The sequence below is a fragment of the Psittacula echo genome (assembly GCF_963264785.1).
Source record: "Psittacula echo genome assembly, chromosome: 2".
Taxonomy (NCBI): domain Eukaryota; kingdom Metazoa; phylum Chordata; class Aves; order Psittaciformes; family Psittacidae; genus Psittacula; species Psittacula echo.
The window spans coordinates 115,415,009-115,436,686 of record NC_137737.1 but is presented as its reverse complement, the minus strand read 5'-3'; the positions used below and the strand labels follow the sequence as shown (position 1 = coordinate 115,436,686).

Sequence of the window (21,678 nt, the reverse complement as noted above, 5' to 3'; positions counted from 1 at the left end):
ATATTCTGAGCATAAATTATAAAATAGACAAATCTGTTGTTTAATCAGACTGTAATTTTTATTCCAAATTGCTATCTTTCCTTTTGTGAGTGTGGTTGGGGCACAGGAGGAAAGTCTAGAAGTGATAATTCAGATCCCTGACTTTAGGATCAATGAGATGCCTCAAAGAGAGTAAGTACAGTATGATTTTCTTAATCATTATCTTGAGTAATGAATTGACATTTATTTCAGTCTACTTAATTTACATCTGAAAATCATCACTTCGGACATCAAATGTCTCTTCGTTTGCTGCATTTGGCAAACACATACTCTGCTAGCGAAAGTACAATAATTCAGGTAAAAGACTGTTCCAGTAATGTCCTCCTGAACATAGACTAAGTTTGGATTTGACTATAAAATATCTTAAATATTTTGTGTTGTCTTACTTGATCTAGAGAGGAATCTACAACCCCAGTGAATAAAAGGGTCTTCAGTCTCATGGATTTTAAAAGCTAAAAGTGAAGCACCCAAGAGGGATAAACAATGGCTTTCAGTGTGGATATCTTCCCATAGATAAAGCTAACAAATATTAATTACAAAGGGGAAAGACAAATTCATAAATATACCTGGGCTGATAAGCGTGAGGTCGAAGTTATAGAATCATAGAATAGTTAGGGTTGGAAAGGACCTTAAGATCATCTAGTTCCAGCCCCCCTGCCATGGGCAGGGACACCTCACACTAAACCATGCCACCCAAGGCCTCATCCAACCTGGCCTTGAACACCGCCAGGGATGGAGCATTCACAACCTCCCTGGGCAACCCATTCCAGTGCCTCACCACCCTCTCAGTAAAGAATTTCTTCCTTATATCCAATCTAAACTTCCCCTGTTTAAGTTTGAACCCGTTACCCCTTGTCCTTCACTACAGTCCCTGATGAAGAGTCCCTCCCCAGCATCCTTGTAGGCCTCCTTCAGATACTGGAAGGCTGCTATGAGGTCTCCACGCAGCCTTCTCTTCTCCAGGATGAACAGCCCCAGCTTTCTCAGCCTATCTCCATATGGGAGGTGCTCCAGTCCCCTGATCATCCTTGTGGCCCTCCTCTGGACTTGTTCCAACAGTTCCATGTCCTTTTTATGTTGAGGACACCAGAACTGCACACAATGCTCCAAGTGAGGTCTCACGAGAGCAGAGTAGAGGGGCAGGATCACCTCCTTCGACCTGCTGGTCATGCTCCTCTTGATGCAGCCTATGACACGGTAGGCTTTCTGGGCTGCGAGCGCACACTGAAGCCAGCTCATGTTCATTTTCTCATTGACCAACACCCCCAAGTCCTTCTCCGCAGGGCTGCTCTGAATCTTTTCTCTGCCCAACCTGTAGCTGTGCCTGGGATTGCTGCGACCCAGGTGTAGGACCTTGCACTTGGCATGGTTAAACTTCATCAGGTTGGCATCAGCCCACCTCACAAGCATGTCGAGGTCTCTCTGGATGGCATCCCTTCCCTCCGGCGTATCAACCAAACCACACAGCTTGGTGTCATTGGCAAACTTGCTGAGGGCGCACTCAATCCCACTGTCCATGTCACCGACAAAGATGTTGAACAAGACAGGTCCCAACACCGATCCCTGAGGGACACCACTCGTTACCGGTCTCCAGCCGGACATCGAGCCATTGACCACAACTCTCTGTGTGTGGCCATCCAGCCAGTTCTTTATCCACCGAGTGGTCCATCCATCAAATTGATGTCTCTCCAATTTAGAGACAAGGATGTCATGTGGGACAGTGTCAAAGGCTTTGCACAAGTCCAGGTAGATGACATCAACAGCTCTACCCCTGTCCATCAGTTTCGTAGCCCCATCATAGAAGGCCACCAAATTGGTCAGGCAGGATTTCCCCTTAGTGAAGCCATGCTGGCTGTCACCAACCACTTCCTTGTTTTTCATGTGCCTTAGCATGCCTTCCAGGAGAATCTGCTCTGAGATTTGGCCAGGCACAGAGTGAGACTGACTGGTCTGTAATTCCCCGGGTCATCCATCCATCCTTCTCCAAATCCAGGATAGCCTTTTTCCCCTTCTTTAAAACAGGGGTTATATTTCCCTTTTTCCAGTCATGCTTTAGATCTGCCTTGGTTATTTTAAACAGATAGGCTGCCTCTTCACCTCTCTGTATAACAGGAAATTTTAAGGGTTGGTCTTTTAAAAAGTACTGAGATCACATCAGTTTTTATGGTGAAGATAAAGGGGTTTGCTTTGGTTTGTTTTGTTTTTGTTGTTTTTACCCTAGTGCTGTGGAGTCCAGGGCTGAGATTTTTCCCAGTGAGACACAAACAGCTACAGCTCTGTGTTGCGTGTGTGTCACGTTGTGTGGATATAGAAGCAAAGCGTCCCATCAGTCTGGGAGAAGCTGGGACCTCAGGCAGCTCTAATTGGCCAGCTTTTGCTCAGCCGGCTGAACGCGGTTTTTTATCTCTCTCACAGCAACTGGGAGGACTTTGCATGCTGCCTCACTCTGTGGCAGTGCTGCAGCCGAGCTTCACCTCGCCAAGGTCAGGGGATGCATGGGGAGTGAAAGGGGGGCCAGGGGGTGGAAAGAGGGCATGGGGTGAGAGGCAGGAAGGCAGTAGGTGCCATGGTGGGGGCTGCCCAGCTCCCCAGCCTGGAGGGTGGCAGCCAGGAGGGAAACTCGCTTTGGGTGCTGACACTTGTGTGGTTTGGCTGCTTGCTAGGGGATCTGAGCAGCTGGACTGGATCTGAGTGAGTACTTCTTCTTGTTTTCTCCTTCTCCTCCCCTCCTTGAATGCCCCAAAACCTGCGAGTTCCAGTTACTCAGCCTCAGCCAGGTTCAGGACACAACAAGGATGTTCCATGAGCAGTTTTTCTTCTTTAGGTTAGGGAACATAAAAGTACTCATTCTGAGAGAGAAACCAGCTTGTAAAACAGAGTGAGGAAAGAAACTGCCATATAAAGGAGAATTAGCTGAGGTGGCTGAAGTCATCTGTTGAGGAGATAAAACCCAATGTTAAGTTATTCCCTTCTTTGCCTCACCATCTTCCTCTTCCCCCAAAGCTTAGGAAGTAATTCTTCAAGGAATAAGTATGGAAATTCCTGGGAGGAGATATAATCTAGATGGCATTAACTTTGCTGAAAATATATTTATATGCTTCAATATAGGTCTGTGGCAGATTCCCTTTAGCACTCTGTAGAGTTTCCCTATTGTATTGTACCTAGAATCACTGAAGTCTCAAGAGCCTCTTAGAGCTCCAGAAACTGCCATTAGTGAGAAAAACCTTGAAGCAGCTTTTCAAGCATCCTGCAAGACGGAGCTAACAGAAATAGAATATGAAACATAAGAAATGTTATCTTTAGTCACAATTAGAATCCATATAGTAAGGATTTACTTCAGGCAGCAAATGCCTCTAAGCCTGATGCCATGAGGATGATCTGGGAGCTCTTAGAGCTGCCTTGGAGGAAAGTCATGGGAGAAGAGTTCTTTCTAGTTTCCTCCTGTGACTTGATGCAAGTCCTATAATGTCACAGCCACTTAAAACCTGTAACAAAGAGATGTTACCATTATTTTCTGTGGGGAAAAAAGCCAGGACAATGAAACTTCTAGAGAGCCATTATTTGTGAACTGATTAGCTGGTTTGAGGTTGTGGACCACTGAGCTGGGCCTGCTTCATAATTAATTAGTGCTTTCCGTAAGTGTCTTCAAATGGTGTCTTTTGCGATTGTAGAGGGACTGTACCAGATCCCTGTTAAGAATTGTTAGGTGTTCTTGTGGTGCTTCTCATCTCTCACACTTCAGGAGCTTTCCCAGTCCTGGCAGAACAGTATGCAGAGGCAGCTAGGCTGTAGTGTGCATTGTTAGTAAACGGAGTGATTTGGATGTTGGCATGCCCTTTATACTTCATCTGGGTAAAGAACAGAAGATTGTTGACTGCAGAGCTGAGTTTTGTCTCACTGGTAGTGGTGGCATAGAGTAACTCTTGAGACATAGCGGATATAGAAGGGAAAAACAGCCCAACTGTGAGTGTGAGTTAATTTCTCATTTAGACAAAAACAACCCAAAAGGCTTGCTGCTCAGAGAAAATGTCCTTGTTTGGTGGGGACATTGGCACCTGTTTTGCCTGTTCTCTGAGCTCCGCACAGTGTTTATCTGTCAGCAGTGGGACTGCTGGGAGGGATAACAAATAGATCAGTGCATGAGGTACTAACATTTATAACCCACTGTGTCTTTTAATGATCTTTGTTAAACATAAGAGAAAAAAAATTCCAATGAAAGAGTGGAACATCGATAAAACTGCCCATTTCCAAAGCCACCGATGGCTGCAGAGAGATTCCAGGTTTTACAAACAGAATAAAAGAAGCAAGCGGACCTTTTTCTGAATTTGTGTCTGGTTAAGGAGCAGGGCCAGTGTAACAAGGATTTTATGGTGCATAAAGAGACTTTATGGATATAGTGTAAAAACTGTACAATGAAAAGAGAATTTGGCTGAAGGTAACTAACTCCAAAACTAGAATTTTGCATACGTAGAGTCAGCAGTTCCTGCTCCCTGGCATTCTCAAAAGTGTTGTGTATTCCTGGTCATTTTTTTAAAAGGATGACAACACGAAGGCACAGCATGTCCTACATATTGACTTTGCTTTTGTTAGTGATTCAGATCAGGAATAGTGGTCTTAGGTTGCTGCAATTACAAGGGAATACACTTACTGACAGACACTGCTACCAAGCTTAGTGCATGCACTCTCACAGAGAGAATGAATGCAGCGTGTTTTAAGGTACAATCACAAGCTCACATGAAACCAGAAACACTCTTTGCTGCCTAAGATTTTCATTAAGTGTTCTCATAACACTATATAAATACCAAAAGCAAAATTTGGGGAACTTGGCATGTTATCTCAGATGATACTGGAGGGCAGTTATTTTACCATCCAGTTTTAGTGGGATATTTTTCCCAAGTATAGGCATTCTGATTCTTGTTTCCACAAGAGAATGCCTAATGCTTATCTGCAACTAATGAGCTAGAAACATTTTCATGGGCCTAACTTTGTAAGTTGTAGATATCTCCAAGCAAAACAAATTTGAGCTAAACATTCTGCTTAGCGAGGTGAATGTACCAAAGAAGTAAAGAAAAAATGCAGCGACTGATTCAACATGGGTTTTCCCATTTATCATCTAGAGTTATTAGTATAAGATGTTCTTTGAAATTTGTGGGGTTTTATTCATAGAATAAGACAAGGGTGTGGGTTTTCTGTTTGTAATTCATTGCAGTAACAGCCAGAGGGAAAGGAACACAAAATCTTTGCCAATCCAGGCTAGTATAGTCTAATGACATGAGTTTGAAATTGTCCTTCCAAACATCATGTCTCTCCACATTGTTACTTCCAGATAGACACCTCTGCACTTTTTTAATCTGTATATTGTTTCAAAGGATAAACAGTAAAACCTTACTGGAATCGGTGCTTACTGGCTGGGTTGATCTGAAATTTGTTTAACTGTAGTTGATTATTCAGAGATATTTTCTTCAACAAATAGTTCCTTTTACAGGCTTTGAACACAAATTATTTGAATCTGAGTCTGGAGTAGATTTGCCAACCTTACTTAGTGTTTTATTTATACGCTGGGAAAAATGGTTAAGCACTGGGAGTCTGAAGAAGTCTTTGCTGCCCTCGCCTGCCAAAACTGAATTGCACTGAAACAGAATGAGGTTGCACTATACCTTATCCAGAGCTGAAAACTAATAAGCTGAAATTAAGCATAAATTTAAAAGCTGTAACTGGGTGTCAGGTTTCAGTGACCAAGACTGTTACAAAACAGGGGGTATAGCCCCCAAAGAGTACTTCAGAAACTCCAGTGTGAAGTATAAACTTGTCATTCCCATAAGAAATGCCAGCCTGGCTTGATTCACAGTGCGGGTGGGTGAAAGTACTGGTCTAAACTAACCCTGTTTAGAGCATTAACGTGATTCATGACATAAAAGGGTTAGGGGTAAAAAATAAAAGAGCAAATGAAATCTTGGATGCTTTGTAAATCTAGGGCATACATTGCGTCAGACCAGACAAAGCAGCAATGAGGTAGGAAAATGGCTACACTGGATGAATTTCCAGCTCCCATCTTGTAAATGAAAAGATAATAAAATAGTTTATTGTTACCTTGACATGACTTTCTGCCTAAACCATAGTAAAAACAGGAAAAGAGGTGTTAGGTTTGTGTCCTGGTTTCGGCTAGGTGGCACTTAGTTGAGAGCTCGGGTTAAATCATGACAACTTGCTAGTTCAGCGGTAGTGGGACAGATATCCAGAGGTTTTGAAAGAGTAGTGCTGTTAAGCAAAGATACACGTGCAATGGGAAAGAACTGATAATGGAGCAAAAGGTGCTGTTACATAAAGTCTTATGAAGAAGATAAGTGTACGCTATTCTAAGTGTAAATGTGAGAAAAAAATTAATAAGAAGAAAATAGTTAAATATATGTAAAAGGCCATAATAGCAAGACCTGACGTGCAGCTGGGATTACTCTTTCAGGGTGGTAAAGAGACACGGTATTTCTACTATCCCTGTAGCAGGGAACTTTGTCAGCCACCTTCTTCAGTGCCTTGATCGTCTCAGGCCTACACGTGTAGCTACTGCCTTTTCCCTTTCTTCAGTTTGATTTGATCTCTCCAGGAGAAACAGTGCTGACAGAATAAAATTCTGCAGCAACTCCCAGTATTTTGTTATTCTAAGCTTTTGCACATTCAGTTTACTTTGCCGGTTGTTTGCAAATGATAAAGTTACAATCAGAGCTGGTTATTTACTTTATTTATTCAACAGTATAGTAATGCGCTTCTTTATAGTGTGCCTAGATTAACTGAATCTGTAAATCAAGTTTTTCTTTGATTATTTTGGCAGGGAAAAAAAACCCAGTAAATTATGTGATCAGTTGATAACATCTTTGTTCCGAGAACTCCTATTATTAGCAGGAAATACATCTCCCAGTAGCTGTGCTTTTGGACTATAGTATTTTTTTAATGTGTCTGAAGTGAAACATACATTGTCTGTGCTCAGCAAAAGACTTGATCTTATTCTTGAGAGGGCTTTTCAAAATCAGCAATGGATTTATTTCCCAAGCATAAAAAATTTGGTCTTGTTCTACATATGAAGAATAATTATAGAACTTCCTAATCAGCACATCTACTTTCTGTACCATTTAGTCATGTGTCTGAAATGTTTTTCCAGGTATTCTGAAGTCTTAATTGAATGAGTGCAATAAACTTGTCGTAATGATGTTTTCTTTTCTCGTAATCTGTAAATGCTTTAGGTGATGTCACCATTCCACTGTATGCCCTACTGTAAATTCTTTGGGATTGGAACTCTTTTTATTATGTTTTGTGTTCTATACTGCAATGTTAGATAAGGCTAATAGATAGGAAAAACAAAACAGAGCAGGAGAAATAAAGATGAAGACTGACCTTTTGAGGATATATTAAAGATTAGATATCCATAAATTGATATCCAGGTACCCCTGTAAAAAAAGTTTAGGTAGCAGTCAATATGGTGTTTGCTCCTTCTCACTGCTCTGATCAGCTGGAGGCACTTCCATGGCCTTTACTAACTGCTGAGATATTATGAAGCAGGTAGTGAATTTCCAATGACTTTGGAAGCTGGGCAGCTGTACATAGAGAAAGTTAAAGGCTGAAAGCATTTTAATTTTGGAAAGCAAGGACAGAATGTTTCAACATAGACTTACAGAACCATAGAATGGCTTGGGTTGGAAGGGACCTCAAAGATCATCTAGTTCCACTGCCCCTGCCATGGACAGGGACACCTTCCACTAGACCAGGTTGCTCCATCCAGTCTGGCCTTGAACATAATGGGATCAGTTCCTAAACAGTCTGCAGATAACACCGCATTTCCAGAAGAATGCTTCTTGAAATGTACTTCACATCCATCAATGTTCCTGGCAGAGGTAAGGGCTCAGATTCTGTACTTTTCTGAATTTGCAAGATTTTGATCAAATTTCTCCTCAAGAAAATTTAGAGTGTAGAGTTTAATAAAAAGGCAGCACTATCGGACATATTGACAACAAAGGCTGGTGGACCCAAAACTCCTAAGAGATGGTGCTAATCTCAATAAGTTTTAGACATTGGATTGATCTGTTGTAGAAGGTGAAAAACAAAATCCTGAAGTGCCAGATCTTCTGTTGATGTCAGCGAAGCCAATTTGCAGAAGCAGAAACAGCTTCTGTCCTAAACCTCTGGAGTTCATTCTGTTTAAATTGTCAAGGAAAGGTTAAGAGTGACTTATATTTTTGTATTTTTGTGCTGATGTGGTAACTGTTGTGTTTGGAAATTTGGGTTAGAGAAATGGCAGAACTATAGCTTCATCTCCTCCTTCCCCAGCTAGCCCTCTGAGTGGCTTCGTAAGGGTTGTGCTGGACCTTGTGTTTTAGGTCAAGCTTGCATGATTGCTTCAATGTTGTGAAGTACAATAGCTTGTGTCAGATGGTGATCATGTTGTGACCTCTGTTAGTCTATTATGAGAGGTCGTTTAGGAGAGGTCTCTTATGCTGTCGCTTGTATCTCTGAATCTGGGATAACTTCTTAGTACAGAGAAGCTTGGTGGTGGAAGATTTCTGTTTTGAGTTTTGGGGGTGGAAATGTAGAAATACATACTCTTGTCATAGCAATGTACACAGCAGGTTCATTTTGGGTTTTGGGTTTGTTTTTTTTTTTGTTTTTTTCTTCTCTATTTTAATCTGTTCTTATTTATTAAATTCAACAGATCTACTTAAAATTGTCCTCTTCTTTCAAGCTGTTCTCCCTTTCTGTAGTGTGATGTATAGGTAGCAGTACTGCTACACTGGGGCTTAGGGATTTCTCCTGATACACCTCATTGCAAGCACATAGGTTGTCATTCTCTTTGTACAACTGTTCACATCATAATGTATTTGGTTCATGTGGATGCCTTTAATGTGATTGGAACGACAAATAGAAGCTTATTATCTGACATTCAGCATTTTAAAAAAATGAGTAATTCAAGGTAATTTATTGATATTAGAACTTTTGAAATGTATCATTGTTTTTTCTTGCAGAACAAGCCCTTATGCATTCGTGGATAAGCTTCTGCACACAAGGCACAATGCTCTTTGACTTCTAATTAGTCCTTCCAGCAATTGTTATTTATAGAAAGTGGAATGACACGATGTTGGAGATGAGCTTGATAGCAGTCTTGTGCTCAAAAAATACGGCTTTCTATAACCAGAGTGAAAACTAAATTAATTTCCAAACGAATTTGCCATAAAGCTGAGCAATGATAGGACCTCACTGTGTTAATGCACGCACGCAGAGCCAGCCCACTTGCATGCTGAAATGGCAACGGGAGTGAGCAAAAAGACAGAATAGAAATCTGTATACAGAAATATTTATTCATCCATGTGAATGGGCAATTGTGGTCTAATACAGTTCTACAGCAGCCGGTATTATGACTTCCAAAGTCTTCACAAGCATGGCCATAGCAGAAGAAGAAAACCCATGTTTGTTGGTAATGGCGTTTTTTTGCTACTTATTTCGGGAATCTGTCTTGCACTCTGAAGTCACCAAAGTTGCGGTGTATATCTTCTGTTGGCTCATTTTTTTGGACCAGAGATACTAAGAAGTAAGCCTTTTTTTAAAAAAAATGAGATTTCTGACATTTTTTAAACTGGAGCAAAATAGTTTGGCTTTATGTCTCATGTTTAATGGATAGAGGTGATTGAAGAGAGTTCAGAAGCCATTTTGAAATGGGTTTTTTGAAAAAGCTTCATATAAGACTAAATATAATACTTCTTTAGTATAAAAATAAAATTCTTACTGAAAGTGCATTTGGAAATTTTTCTACTTCTAGTTCCTCTGTAGTCATATGTTGATGGCAGTAGCCTGATTTGAAATAAAATAGTAACTACCAATTATCACAAATGCTTTGCATGTAAAGCTGAATTATCGATTGTATTAATTTCTTAGAGTGAAATAGACTATAACAACCTTGAAATGATTTTCATTCGAGAGATTTTCAGTGGCAGGTGAAAAGTGTGATATTACTGGAACAGGGGAAAAGTAAATGAGAAAAGCATGAGCCATATTATCAGTGACACAAAAAAACATCTTGGCATTTCTGAGTGAGAGCTTTCTTATCTACTCAGGGAAGTGGAGGCTACTTTCATCAAAGCTAAGTTAGGAGTAGGGTTGGATGCTTTCTTGATGAGGGATACTCCGTATTCTGTGGATATCAGTCCAGTTTTGTCATGTCTGAATGACTCTCTTGAAATATGGAAGTTGTGGCTTAAATGCTCCTCAGCCTATGTCCAGCCAGCACTGGGCACTTGGAATAAAACTTGCTTTTTCTTAGCATGGGATTTGGTTCTTCAAAATTCATTCAAAGGACAACACAGGTAAACCCCAAGAAAGTCAATCTCTGACAAGGCAGCAGACTGCTTGGGAAAATCAGGATCTAAAGTAGCTTTCCAGAGCTCATGATGAGCTGAAGAACTGTGTTCTCTAGGGTAGAATATCTTTCCTTTTAGCAAATACGAAATTTGCCTGTGATAGAAGAGAACATTGAAACCCCAGCACTAATGTCTGATATGAGCTCAGCCTTTGCTTGTGAATACATTGCCTCATGAGAAAAGTAGATGGATGTCCTGTCACTATTTTTGTTACTGTCTCTTGAGGGCAGTCACATGCTGGCAGTACTGGCCACTGGGAAAATGCTAGATCTGCGCTTTTTGATGTGAAATCTTGCTGTGACTGCTTTTCCTAATGAATGCAACAAATATTGGTATAAAGATTAAAATGTAATTATTTGTAATGTTTTGCATGAGTCTTAAAATTCTTCCTGAGTGAACACTCGGTGAGCAAACATTTAGCCCCTTTGGTTTCAGTGGAGGTGTCTTGGATTATAGCAACTCAGCAAAGACGGTTTTATGTAAAAACAAGTGATGGACCACTAGGAGAATAAGCAGCTTGTAAGAAACTGTAAGGAAGATGAACAAGCTGAATTTAAATACTGTGCCCTATTACACTCCAGGAAAGAAATGCAGCTATGAGATCATTATTTAATGTGGATACACAGCAGTAAGCTAAAATGCAGTTGGTTTAAGTGCTCTGTGAATGGGGAGCTCTAGCTGTTTGCGAAGATTACTTCATTTCTCCAGGTACTTTTTCTTTGACATTTCCCATGTTGCCTTCAAGCCAAACATGTAAAGCTGTGCTGTGTCCTATTTTGCTTTTCAGATGGGCCCATCTTTTGGTAATACAACATTCCAGTCTAAAATAACAGAGATGGCTGATATTTTTGTCGGAGTATGTTACATAGTATTTGGTAAGTGTGATTTCATGGTACAGAGGTATGGCCATATCTGAAGTGGTAAGGAGACTTGACCATAAAAGTAATTTTTTTCTTTCTGAAAGAAAAGTTATATGCTTAAAACGGAAAAAACCCCCTGTTTTAGATAAAACCTCTTCCCATCTCTCCTTTCAGGAATTTCACAATGGAAACATATGTGAAAAGGAATGGCTTTGACCATATAGTCAACCAGATCCCAGAATGACTATAATATCAGTTTATGCATGCTAAAAAACTGTATATGGACTTGAGATAGTAATCCAGGAAAGAACAGACACCATGAGAAATAAACCCCAAAAATAAAATAGAGGTTTTGCTAGGAAAAGTTGATTGATTCTTCTGTAATATAGTCACTGACGATATTTAGTATAACTTATATATTTGGTATGGCTACAACTTTTATGTTCTAGTTAAAATTAATCTTACTAGGAACATTGAGAGAGCATATCCTGATAGTCTGGTGATCTGTGTTGCTTGACCTCAGTTAACCTGGTTCTAGTTAGGTAATGTTCATTTTAGAGACACCAAGTGATAATCAGACTGAAACATAATTGAAAGGTTAAAAAATAATAAAATGTGGAAAAGAAAATGGAAATCATAATTTTAAACAAATTTTTTGTCTTTTACTGTCTTTTTAATTGTTATATTTTTGAAGTCTTCGAAAAAAAATGTTTGGAACAAAATTATTGCACATTTGCACGAGTAGAATTCAAGAATATTGAATTGTAAATATCTTAATGGCTTAAGGAGATCAGTGATGGAAAGAAATTTAGTATCACTGTCTAACATTACTTGCTAATCTGCCATTTCCTTATGAAGAGCTATAATCTGTCGTATATTTGGAAAATTCTTTTTTTTCCTCTAAATGGGTATGATTAAATGAGGCATATTCTGTTATGGGCATAATCCAAAGACAATGTTGGTCTGTGAGCTCTGTGCAATTTGTTTACCTCAGTCAAAGTGTTGCTTTTTCCAAAGGTATGTAAGAACAGGCAGTAAGGTTCACAAAAGCACTTGGCCTTTCTTCAACAGCTTGATTTCACATGGCATTATTTAAGGGACCCTCCCATTCATTCGGCATTCTCTTGTCCTCTGAAGCTTTCATGTTTGAAAGTGTTGTTCTTGTGTGTCTATAAAAGGCTGCCTAAAATTCCGGGTTTTGATTGTTGCCTGACCTTCTAAACTGATGGTCACTTAACTCTTGACTAACTTTGTTTATCCACTGTAGGTTTTGATACTGGTAGTTTAAAGGAAGAGAAAACTGCAAATATGAGAGAGAGACAAGTTTATTTGATGAATGCTACCTATGATGACAGCACATTATTTTCTACAGGGAAAAAACCAAGGGTGGCTGACAGTAACTTTTTCTCTGTATTCTGTGTTTCTCTGCAGGAATATGCTCTGTGTGTGGGAACAGCATTCTCCTATATGTCTCCTACAAGAAGAAGAGTTTATTGAAACCAGCAGAATACTTAATTATTAATCTAGCCATCAGCGGCCTTGGTATGACTCTGACATTGTCCCCTCTAGCTGTAACCTCCAGCCTTTCACACAGGTTTGTTCACTGTGCATGTGATATTTAGCATCCTCTGCAGGCTTTGGAGGTCTATGTCAGCAATGAAGACTGAATTATTCTGCCACTTTGCTTGTCATAAAAGTGGGAATTAATTATAGGAATTGAAAGCAGCATGCTCTATAACAGGAGATTTATGGGCTGCTGGTGTTAATCAGTGTTCATGTCTATTTGAGGTTACTATCTTTCCGATTTCTGCAGGGCTGAAAGGACTTCGTTTCAAACATCCACTTCCTACTGCATTTATCCTTTGTTGGCAGTATTACTCAAGTGATGGTCAAATGCTTCACTATCTTTTTTTTATAACTGGACAGTGAAATTTAGTACTATAAAAAAAAAGCCCTGAATTTACTCATTATGTCTGAAAGTAGTGGTAGTGATGGTGTGTGGAAATGTAGAGTTCTGGATTAATTTCTGGGACGGCACTTTGAATGTGGAGCTTCGTCTTTCCTTCCACACTCTCTCCCCTTTATCCACATGAATGTAGTTTTATATCATTATGTAAGATCTATTTGTTGTGATCTTTTAAAATCAGGGAGGCTTAGGAGCTCATTACTAGACCTCAGATAGTATTTGTGCTATGCAGGCAGTATGAAAGTCTCTGAGAGAAGAGAAAGAGATAGGAAAGGTGAAGGAAGATCAGAACTGGCTTTTACTAGTTGTTCAGCAGGGTTTGGGATAGGATGGTGTTGGTAATATTTTGGTATTAATTCGTGACCTAAGTGTACTTAATGACAAGCATTTTTATTTTTCTTTTCAGAATGACTCTTATTAAGATATACTTTGTTTTATAAAAATAGCTTAAATGTGAATCATAAAAATAAAACAGATCATGATTACTTCACTGGCTGCTTTTCAAATGAGAATATCTTTTGTAGTTGATCATTGACCAAAACATAACTTAATTATGCAGTTTTATTGACTTTGTAAGGCTACAACTCTATTTCTACCATTTAGTATTATGTTTAAGGAAAAAGGATTGCATATAAGAATTCACTTTCTTGGCTGTTTGCTAGGTGGCTATATGGGAAACAGATTTGCTTGTTCTATGCATTTTGTGGGGTGCTGTTTGGGATCTGCAGTCTCTCAACACTGACATTGTTGAGCACTGTTTGCTGCCTCAAAATTTGTTTTCCAGCTTATGGTAAGCTAATATTTATGTCTTATGTTACTCAATTTTTCACACATATATAGACTGCCATTTTTGGGTTGCATATCCTAGAGAGTATTTTGAAGAGATTTTTTTACATCCAGTCAAACAATTCTTATTTCTGTGATCACTGATAAGTAACTGTAGGGCTAGGTGTATGCAGGTGGCTACTCATAAGCTCTTTTAAGTCAGGGTGATAATTGGGAAACATGGAATAAGAGTTCTGATTTGAAATCAAAGCTGGCCTGAATAAAATAAGTTTTTCAGAATTTATTGCTACATTTTGGTATTTATTTATAAGGATTTATGTTGTGCTAAGTGTTCTAGATGTATCAGCAAATTCAGCTACCTGATGCTTTTGCAAATTGTTGCAATCCATGACCTTTTATTACAAACCTTCCATATGGTATAACATTTTGAACATCTAGTAAAGTTAACCTACTTACACTGCTCAGTTGCCTGCATATGGGAAACTCAATTCAGACACGTCAGCGATGCTGATCTTCACTGATTATTTTGTGTCTTCTAGGGAACAGGTTCAAGAGAGAACATGGACAAATCTTGATAGCCTGTGCTTGGACTTATGCAGCAGTTTTTGCCTGTTCTCCCTTAGCTCACTGGGGAGAATATGGAGCAGAGCCATATGGCACAGCCTGCTGCATTGACTGGCATTCCACCAATGTAAATGCCATGGCCACGTCTTACACATTAGTCCTCTTTGTTTTCTGTTTTGTTCTCCCTTGTGGAATAATTGTGACTTCCTACTCTCTTATTCTGTAACTGTGAAAGAATCCAGGAAAGCAGTGGAACAGCATGTCTCCGGCCCTGCCAGGATGAGCAGCGTGCAAACCATTACTATCAAGGTATTTGAAAGTTAGTTTTTGGCAAGCTGTTTTTGGCACAGCTGGGCAGCACCACTTAAGGACCACAAAAGTTCCTGAGAAGGGAATAAAGATGGAAAAGAAAATTAGTCCTTAATGCATTTTCATTTTGGACAACAGCATTGTCTTGTGCAGACTTGCTGCATGGCAATGAGTTGCTAAACATAAAAATAGTAGCTGTGTTGTTTCTGGAGGGTTATAGCTAAGATCACAGAGCTTCATTTCTTGTGAAAATTAAGATTTTTTTTGGGGGGGGGCAAAAGAAGGTTAAAAATTGGAGCACTGTGTAGAAATGAGTTTGATTCTCATGCTCTTGAACCCTTGCTTATGAAAGCCAGTCTGGTTTTGAGTGAGTGAATTCTGTTTGTTCAGCTACGGATATCTGAGGAGATCCAGGTTTAAGCTTTATATCATCAAAGATTTTTAATAGTATTGTAAAGATCAAGTTCTCTTGTTTATCACTGAACAAGAGGCAAAAGTCATGGAAAAATGTATTTCTGGAAATAGTTTTTGAAACAAAACCTCCACAGGTTTGTGTTTCACTAGCTCATGCAGTAAAATTAAACCTGTCGTCACAGTATTTGTTGTGGAAAATATTTCCTGCTGCCAAACTATATCCCTGTCCTTTCCAAAACATCAAAATCTATTTTTTTTCAATATGCCAAAATACAAGAGGAACTTTGTAGCTAACATTAAGTGTTCTTCACTCCTTAGATAGTGTACCTTGTTAATTACCTCCAGTAAAAACATATTTGTGTTTTTCTTTATTTCAATGAATCCTCTCATTTCCTTAGTTATTTGTCTGGCGTGTCCTTCTGAGTACCTTTCTCAACCGTCTCCAATTTTCTTCTTGGAGTCATTGGTCCTTCTCTCTCTTTGAGTTACTCTGAGGCTGCTTATCATCTCAGAGAATCTCAATACAAACAACAAACAGTTCCACATGATAATCACAAAATCATGGAATAGTTAGGGTTGGAAAGGACCTTAAGATCATCTGGTTCCAACCCCCCTGCCATGGGCAGGGACACCTCACACTAAACCATGCCACCCAAGGCTTCGTCCAACCCGGCCTTGAACACCGCCAGGGATGGAGCATTCACAACCTCCCTGGGCAACCCATTCCAGTGCCTCATCACCCTTACAGTAAAGAATTTCTTCCTTATATCCAATCTAAACTTCCCCTGTTTAAGTTTGAACCCGTTATCCCTTGCCCTATTACTACAGTCCCTGATGAAGAGTCCATCCCCAGCATCCTTGTAGGCCCCCTTCAGATACTGGAAGGCTGCTATGAGGTCTCCACGCAGCCTTCTCTTCTCCAGGCTGAACAGCCCCAACTTTCTCCACCTGTCTTCATACGGGAGGTGCTCCAGTCCCCTCATCATCCCTTCATTGTAGTACCTGTCAAATTAGCAACAATTTATAGCCCATTCTTCTTCTGGCATTTTCCATCCTCCATCCTGCCTGTGACATCGGGTCACTGCAACTTAAGATTCCTTAGTCAGGTTGGATCTTTTCCTCTGAGGTCTGATCCAGCTTCAGCTGAAGTGCTTAGACATTGCTTCAGTCTTGAAAAGCTAAATCCAGAAAATAACTTGGGCACTTAAAATGAGACTTAGACACTTATGAGTCTGGCTAAGCCCTGAAATGTTATCATGGAAGCTCTTCCTTGGTGGCTGCCTATGCCTCAAGGCTCCAAGAAAATACCACAGGTTCCTCTGTAAGCATAAAGTTTTCTCAGGTCCCTGCCATTTGTTTTAATCTGTATTGCCCTGCACACTAATTGGCTATCTACTAAAATCTACTAACCAGGCCACAGCATTCAATTTAGGCTCACTTTAGTCCCTTTGTTTATTTGCAATTGAATATCTTTTATTGCAAAAGAATAATAAAATATTGATAATATTCACTATCATTAACCTACTTCCCTTGTTATGATATGTCTGCAGAGGGTTTTTTTTTGTACTATTTTAGAATGACAATAGCAAGAGTTTTAGAAAATGTGTAATGAGAGCTGTGTAGTTCTACTAGTGCTTTTGTGCTCATGAATTTGCAAGGTCGGCTAACTGCTGATATTGCTTTTATTGTTATCACAGCCATAGAAATAAATTATAATGCATACAGAGGACACTATTGTTCTTGTGATCTCTTCACAGGTACATGGGTTTGTCAGCTTCTGAAAACACATGCTCTGAGCATAGAGATAAGAGATAAATATTATAAATGCAAGTAGAGATGTAGAAAATTGCTTTTTCTCCAGGAGTTCCTTGGGATTAAACCACTTTAGAAACATAATTTAGTTCCCCCCAGACATTGCGGTAGCAAAAGCACGATAAGTGTAGCCTAACGTCTCATCAAATATTTGTCCAAATACCATCTCTGAATTATATGCCGTGCCTCCAGTTTTAATCATGAGAGTTAAGCCTTTGGCCTGGGAGATTGTGTTCAGTTTTCGTTCTAATTCAGGCTTCATATATGATCTTGGATAAAACTCCTGGTACTCAATTTGTATTTTTTTTGTGGCTGTAATTTGTGATACCTCTGAAGTACCTGATTTAAAACACTGAAGTATCATGTGCCTGAAAAGAAGGTTGAATAATTTGCATCTCTCTTTTAATATTGTTTATTGAAGAAAGAGATTTTGTTCATTTTTGGAATGAAATGATTTCCAGAGAAACAACACAAATCTACACACCATGGAGGTTAATTTTTTCTTAAACTGTGTTTCTGCAATGCATGGACATAATGCTTGGTTTTTTTTCCAGTCCTCATTATATCGTTTTCTGTTAAATTAATAGGGTTTTTTTCACCAATATTAATGGATGATGTTGCACTGCTGAAACTGGAAGCATCACATATTCACTGGTACAAGCTGGTTGAAACCTGTGGCTAATTACAGCTTAGAATACAGGATGTTAAATCTCAGTAATTCATTGTAATGGATAAATCTACTCCTAAAGTAAAAGAAGAATTGCAGCTGTTCAGTGCCTTTCTTGATTTTGCCCACCTTCAACAGATGCTTTAGTTGTAAGGCAAAATAGCATTGCAACTTGCTGCAACAGCTTTCAAAGCTGTTTGGGCTTTGTCAGTGTCTTTTTATACATGTGTGCGAAGGGTGAGAATCTGCATGAAGACACAAACTTGATGCCAAACTTACACTATTGACTTTATAATATTTATTGATTTGAGGTGGAAGCAATTAGCTTTTTCTGGCAAGTGCAGGAGAATCTGGTTGACCATGCTGAATGTGTCTTACTGTCAAGGTTTGTTATGGATGATATTTAATGAGTTTGTTTCTGGTAGGCTGACAGCAAGGTACTGCTGCCTCTGTGTCTGGGTGACTGGCATTGTGTCAGGGATATTCTCACCAGTGGTTCAGTCCTGTAAAGCATCATTTGCTTAAACGTGTCCGCAAGCTAAATTTACCCAGTCGTATTCAATAGTAAGACCAATTATTATTTAATCTTATTCCAGTAAACATCTAGTTTGAAACAGTTGAATCAGATCCTTAGCTTCTTCCAAGAGCCAAAACTTGTTCCAGTCTGCATGAGTGAACTGACATACACAGCTGGAGATCTAAGTACAAAAATGACTTAATGCTGCACTTGTAGAGCACCTATTGGATATTTCTATTTACCGGTAATGTAAAAATATCCTCTGTAGCTTATGTTCTTTGTTGTGAAGCTCTTCTTATAGACCATAATGTTTTCCCCACTTTCCAGCTCAACTGTAATTCCCCAAGGGAAACTTTTTTCTGTAAATTTCCAAGCAATGTCACCTAAAGTTTCGGTGACACATTTGGTGTGTGAGCAGCATCCTTGTGCTTGATTGCCAGACACAGGGAAATATTTTTGGTCATTATTAATTGTTTTTATTTGCCTCTCCAAGAGATATTTTGAAGAAGTTTTTTGTATATAGGATTTGCCTACACACAAGGACAAAGTTTAGAAAGATTTTTGAAAGATCCTTCATGCCAAATCGTATTGTTCACAAGCTATAGTAAAGTCCTGTCAAGGCTAAGAGGCAGAGCAAGGGTGAATCACACTTCTTGCCTTACCTTGGGAAGTTATTATATTGCTATATCCCTACACTTACATAAATTTTTACATGTTATGAAATTATTTATACTTTGCAAAGTACATAATTTATGCTAAACTTCTCAGTCATAATGTGTGTTGGATTATAGAAAACAGTATGTATCCTGGGATCGTATTTTTCTCACATCCCCGTAGAATGGGATTCTTCTGGTCAGTGAGACCTTTGAGTGGAAATACAAATGATTAAAATAAAAATCTGGTTTGCAAGATGTGGGAAGAAGTCATTGCCTTTTCTTCATACTGCTGCAGAGCAAATATAGGACATTAGATGGTCACTTTGATAAGAAACAGTGTTAGAAATTTCCATGGATATGTGCAGTTATGAAAAGATATCTGTCAGAGATGAAGCTCTTCTTCTTTCTACTTCCATGGTAAAATAAATAATTACCGAGAGTCCATTACAGTTCATTAAAATAATCTTCTTGTTAACTCTAAGGGATTTTGAATTGTAAACCTTTGACTGTACTTGCTATAAACTGTAATGAGTTACTTTAGTGCCTTTTGGAATAGTGTCCATAGCAACTGTTGTTTTGTTGGGTTTTTTTTGCTTTTATGTGAGTCCTGAACATATTTTTTTAAGTCACATCATCACGTTGTTCCTCAATCAGACATACAACTTTATGCTTGATTTCCTTCTGTTCTATACAGTTATACAGTTTGCTGTTAGCTCAATTTCAGCAGCTGTGTATTTACTGGCTGAGGCTAAAAGCAGGTAATATGACTCTTCTTCACTTTAATTAGAGATGCTGGGCTTAAGCCTAGAGTGAAATTACAGAAAGGCTTGGCTGTAATCCAGCATGCCTGTTGTCCTCTCTGGGTCTCATTGTGTAGTGGTGCACAGGTGACTGCTGCCTTAGGTAGTATCACCTTCATAGGCGGAAATCCAAGGCCAGAACTGACATCTGTCCATCACGTATAGCATAGAGATAATTGAATCAATCACACTGAGAGGTAATGAAATTGGGTAGTCAAACCCTCTCACAGTGTGAAAGTCATATTCACTTATGAACATTTCTCCTTGCTGTTGATGTGTGGCCTTTGTTCTCTGAAAGTTTCAGGTAGAAGTAGGTTTCAGACAGAATTAAGTTGCTGGAAAATGCACATTTGGAGAGCAGCTGAGCTGTGGTGAAGACTTGGGGAGACTTTTAACAAAGGTGTTCAATCAGATGGTATTTTTGTTAATATATTATTTTGGTGACTATTTTCCTTATGCATGCAAAATTTAACTTCCTGTTTTGTCCCTTTGGTCTCTGCAAGCTGAGTGTTTCTGTGTGCATTGGGTTTTTCGCTGCCTGGAGCCCTTATGCCATCATTGCCATGTGGGCAGTTTTTGGATCAATAGATAAGATTCCTCCATTAGCCTTTGCTGTGCCAGCTGTCTTTGCAAAGTCCTCCACACTCTACAATCCAGTTATCTATCTTCTCCTGAAGCCCAATTTCCGAAACACCATTGCCAAGGATTTCACAGTTCTTCAACAGTTGCTCATCAGGAGCTGGTTTTGTGTCAAGGCATCGCAGAACTACAGATCAACTATGAACACCACCCAGAGAACTTTCAGGGGCAAACCCGAATCCAGTTGTAATTCTCTGCCAGTTGTGGAAGAATGTTCTTATTTCTCCCATGAAAAGTGCAGTGATAGTTTCGAATGCTTTCAAAGCTATCCAAAATCCTGCCAGGGAAGCCTAAGTGATATGGAATGCCCTCCTCAAGAAACTGTGTCCTTGGAGAGCAACCTCCAAGCAAAAGTGAGACAGAACAATAAGAAGTCAGTAAAGGTAGTTGTGTCGGGAGGAAAAAGCACTGAAATCAATTCCTTGGAAATCGCCTTGGAAGCAGTACCTGTGTGTCATACATTGACAGACCGATAGAGCTCCTTGCATGAAGCCCTCTGGCAGTACTGTTCTTATATTTTCCTCATCATGGGACACGTGCTACAGCATTGACATGGTATAAATGCTGTATGACTCTTTCTACACCAAACATTGTGCTGTGTTCACATGATTAACTATGTCAGATAAATCCTCTCTGCATTTCATAACATCCTTTTACTCCATTTTCAAGAGAATGCACTAACCATTGAGAAGTTCTTCATAAAGTGTTATTACCCTTACTAGACTATGTACATTTTGTACTTTTTCTGGTTAAAAGAAATAATTCAATATAGAGTTTTAAAAGGGCAAGCTCCTGTTGGATCAATTGTTACAGCAACTGAAAAGAAAAATCCTGAATAAAAGGCCTGTTTTCCAGCAAGTGATGCTGAATGGCAGCATATGTTGCATTTGCTGGGAGGTATAGGTCACTTTGTTCCTTGCTTTGAGATGAACAGACAGGTTCTGACCTTGTTCCACATGAATAAAATCCAAATATTTCTAGTGAGTCAAGGCAGTATGTAAGTTTTGTTTACATTTTTATGTAATTTTAGAACTTGCCCTGGGATGTTATTTATTATTCTGAGTTTCCTGAATAGGAACTTGAAATTAAGAGGATGAAAGTCTGGCCCAGAAATACCTTATAAGGGGCAAAAATCTCTGCTGGTGCAAACCACTGATACCTGTGAAAACTACCCTATATGAAGATCCCAGTCTTCCAGGAATTCTTGAATTTGGCTTACAAGGACAATGCTGCAGAGTAAGAATAGGCATAT

The 21,678-nt window shown here is 39.3% G+C and overlaps 1 protein-coding gene across 1 annotated transcript; it reads left to right on the top strand.

Annotated features, from left to right (window-relative positions):
* Positions 1–11,223: 11,223 nt before the first annotated feature.
* On the top strand, positions 11,224–20,902 carry LOC308217001 (opsin-5-like; the record flags this gene model as incomplete). The annotated part of the gene is given in 6 exon segments (XM_080609701.1): positions 11,224–11,311; positions 12,728–12,890; positions 13,925–14,052; positions 14,588–14,833; positions 14,836–14,921; positions 20,291–20,902. Coding segments are annotated over 6 exon segments (1,323 nt in total).
* Between the last annotated feature and the right edge of the window lie 776 nt (positions 20,903–21,678).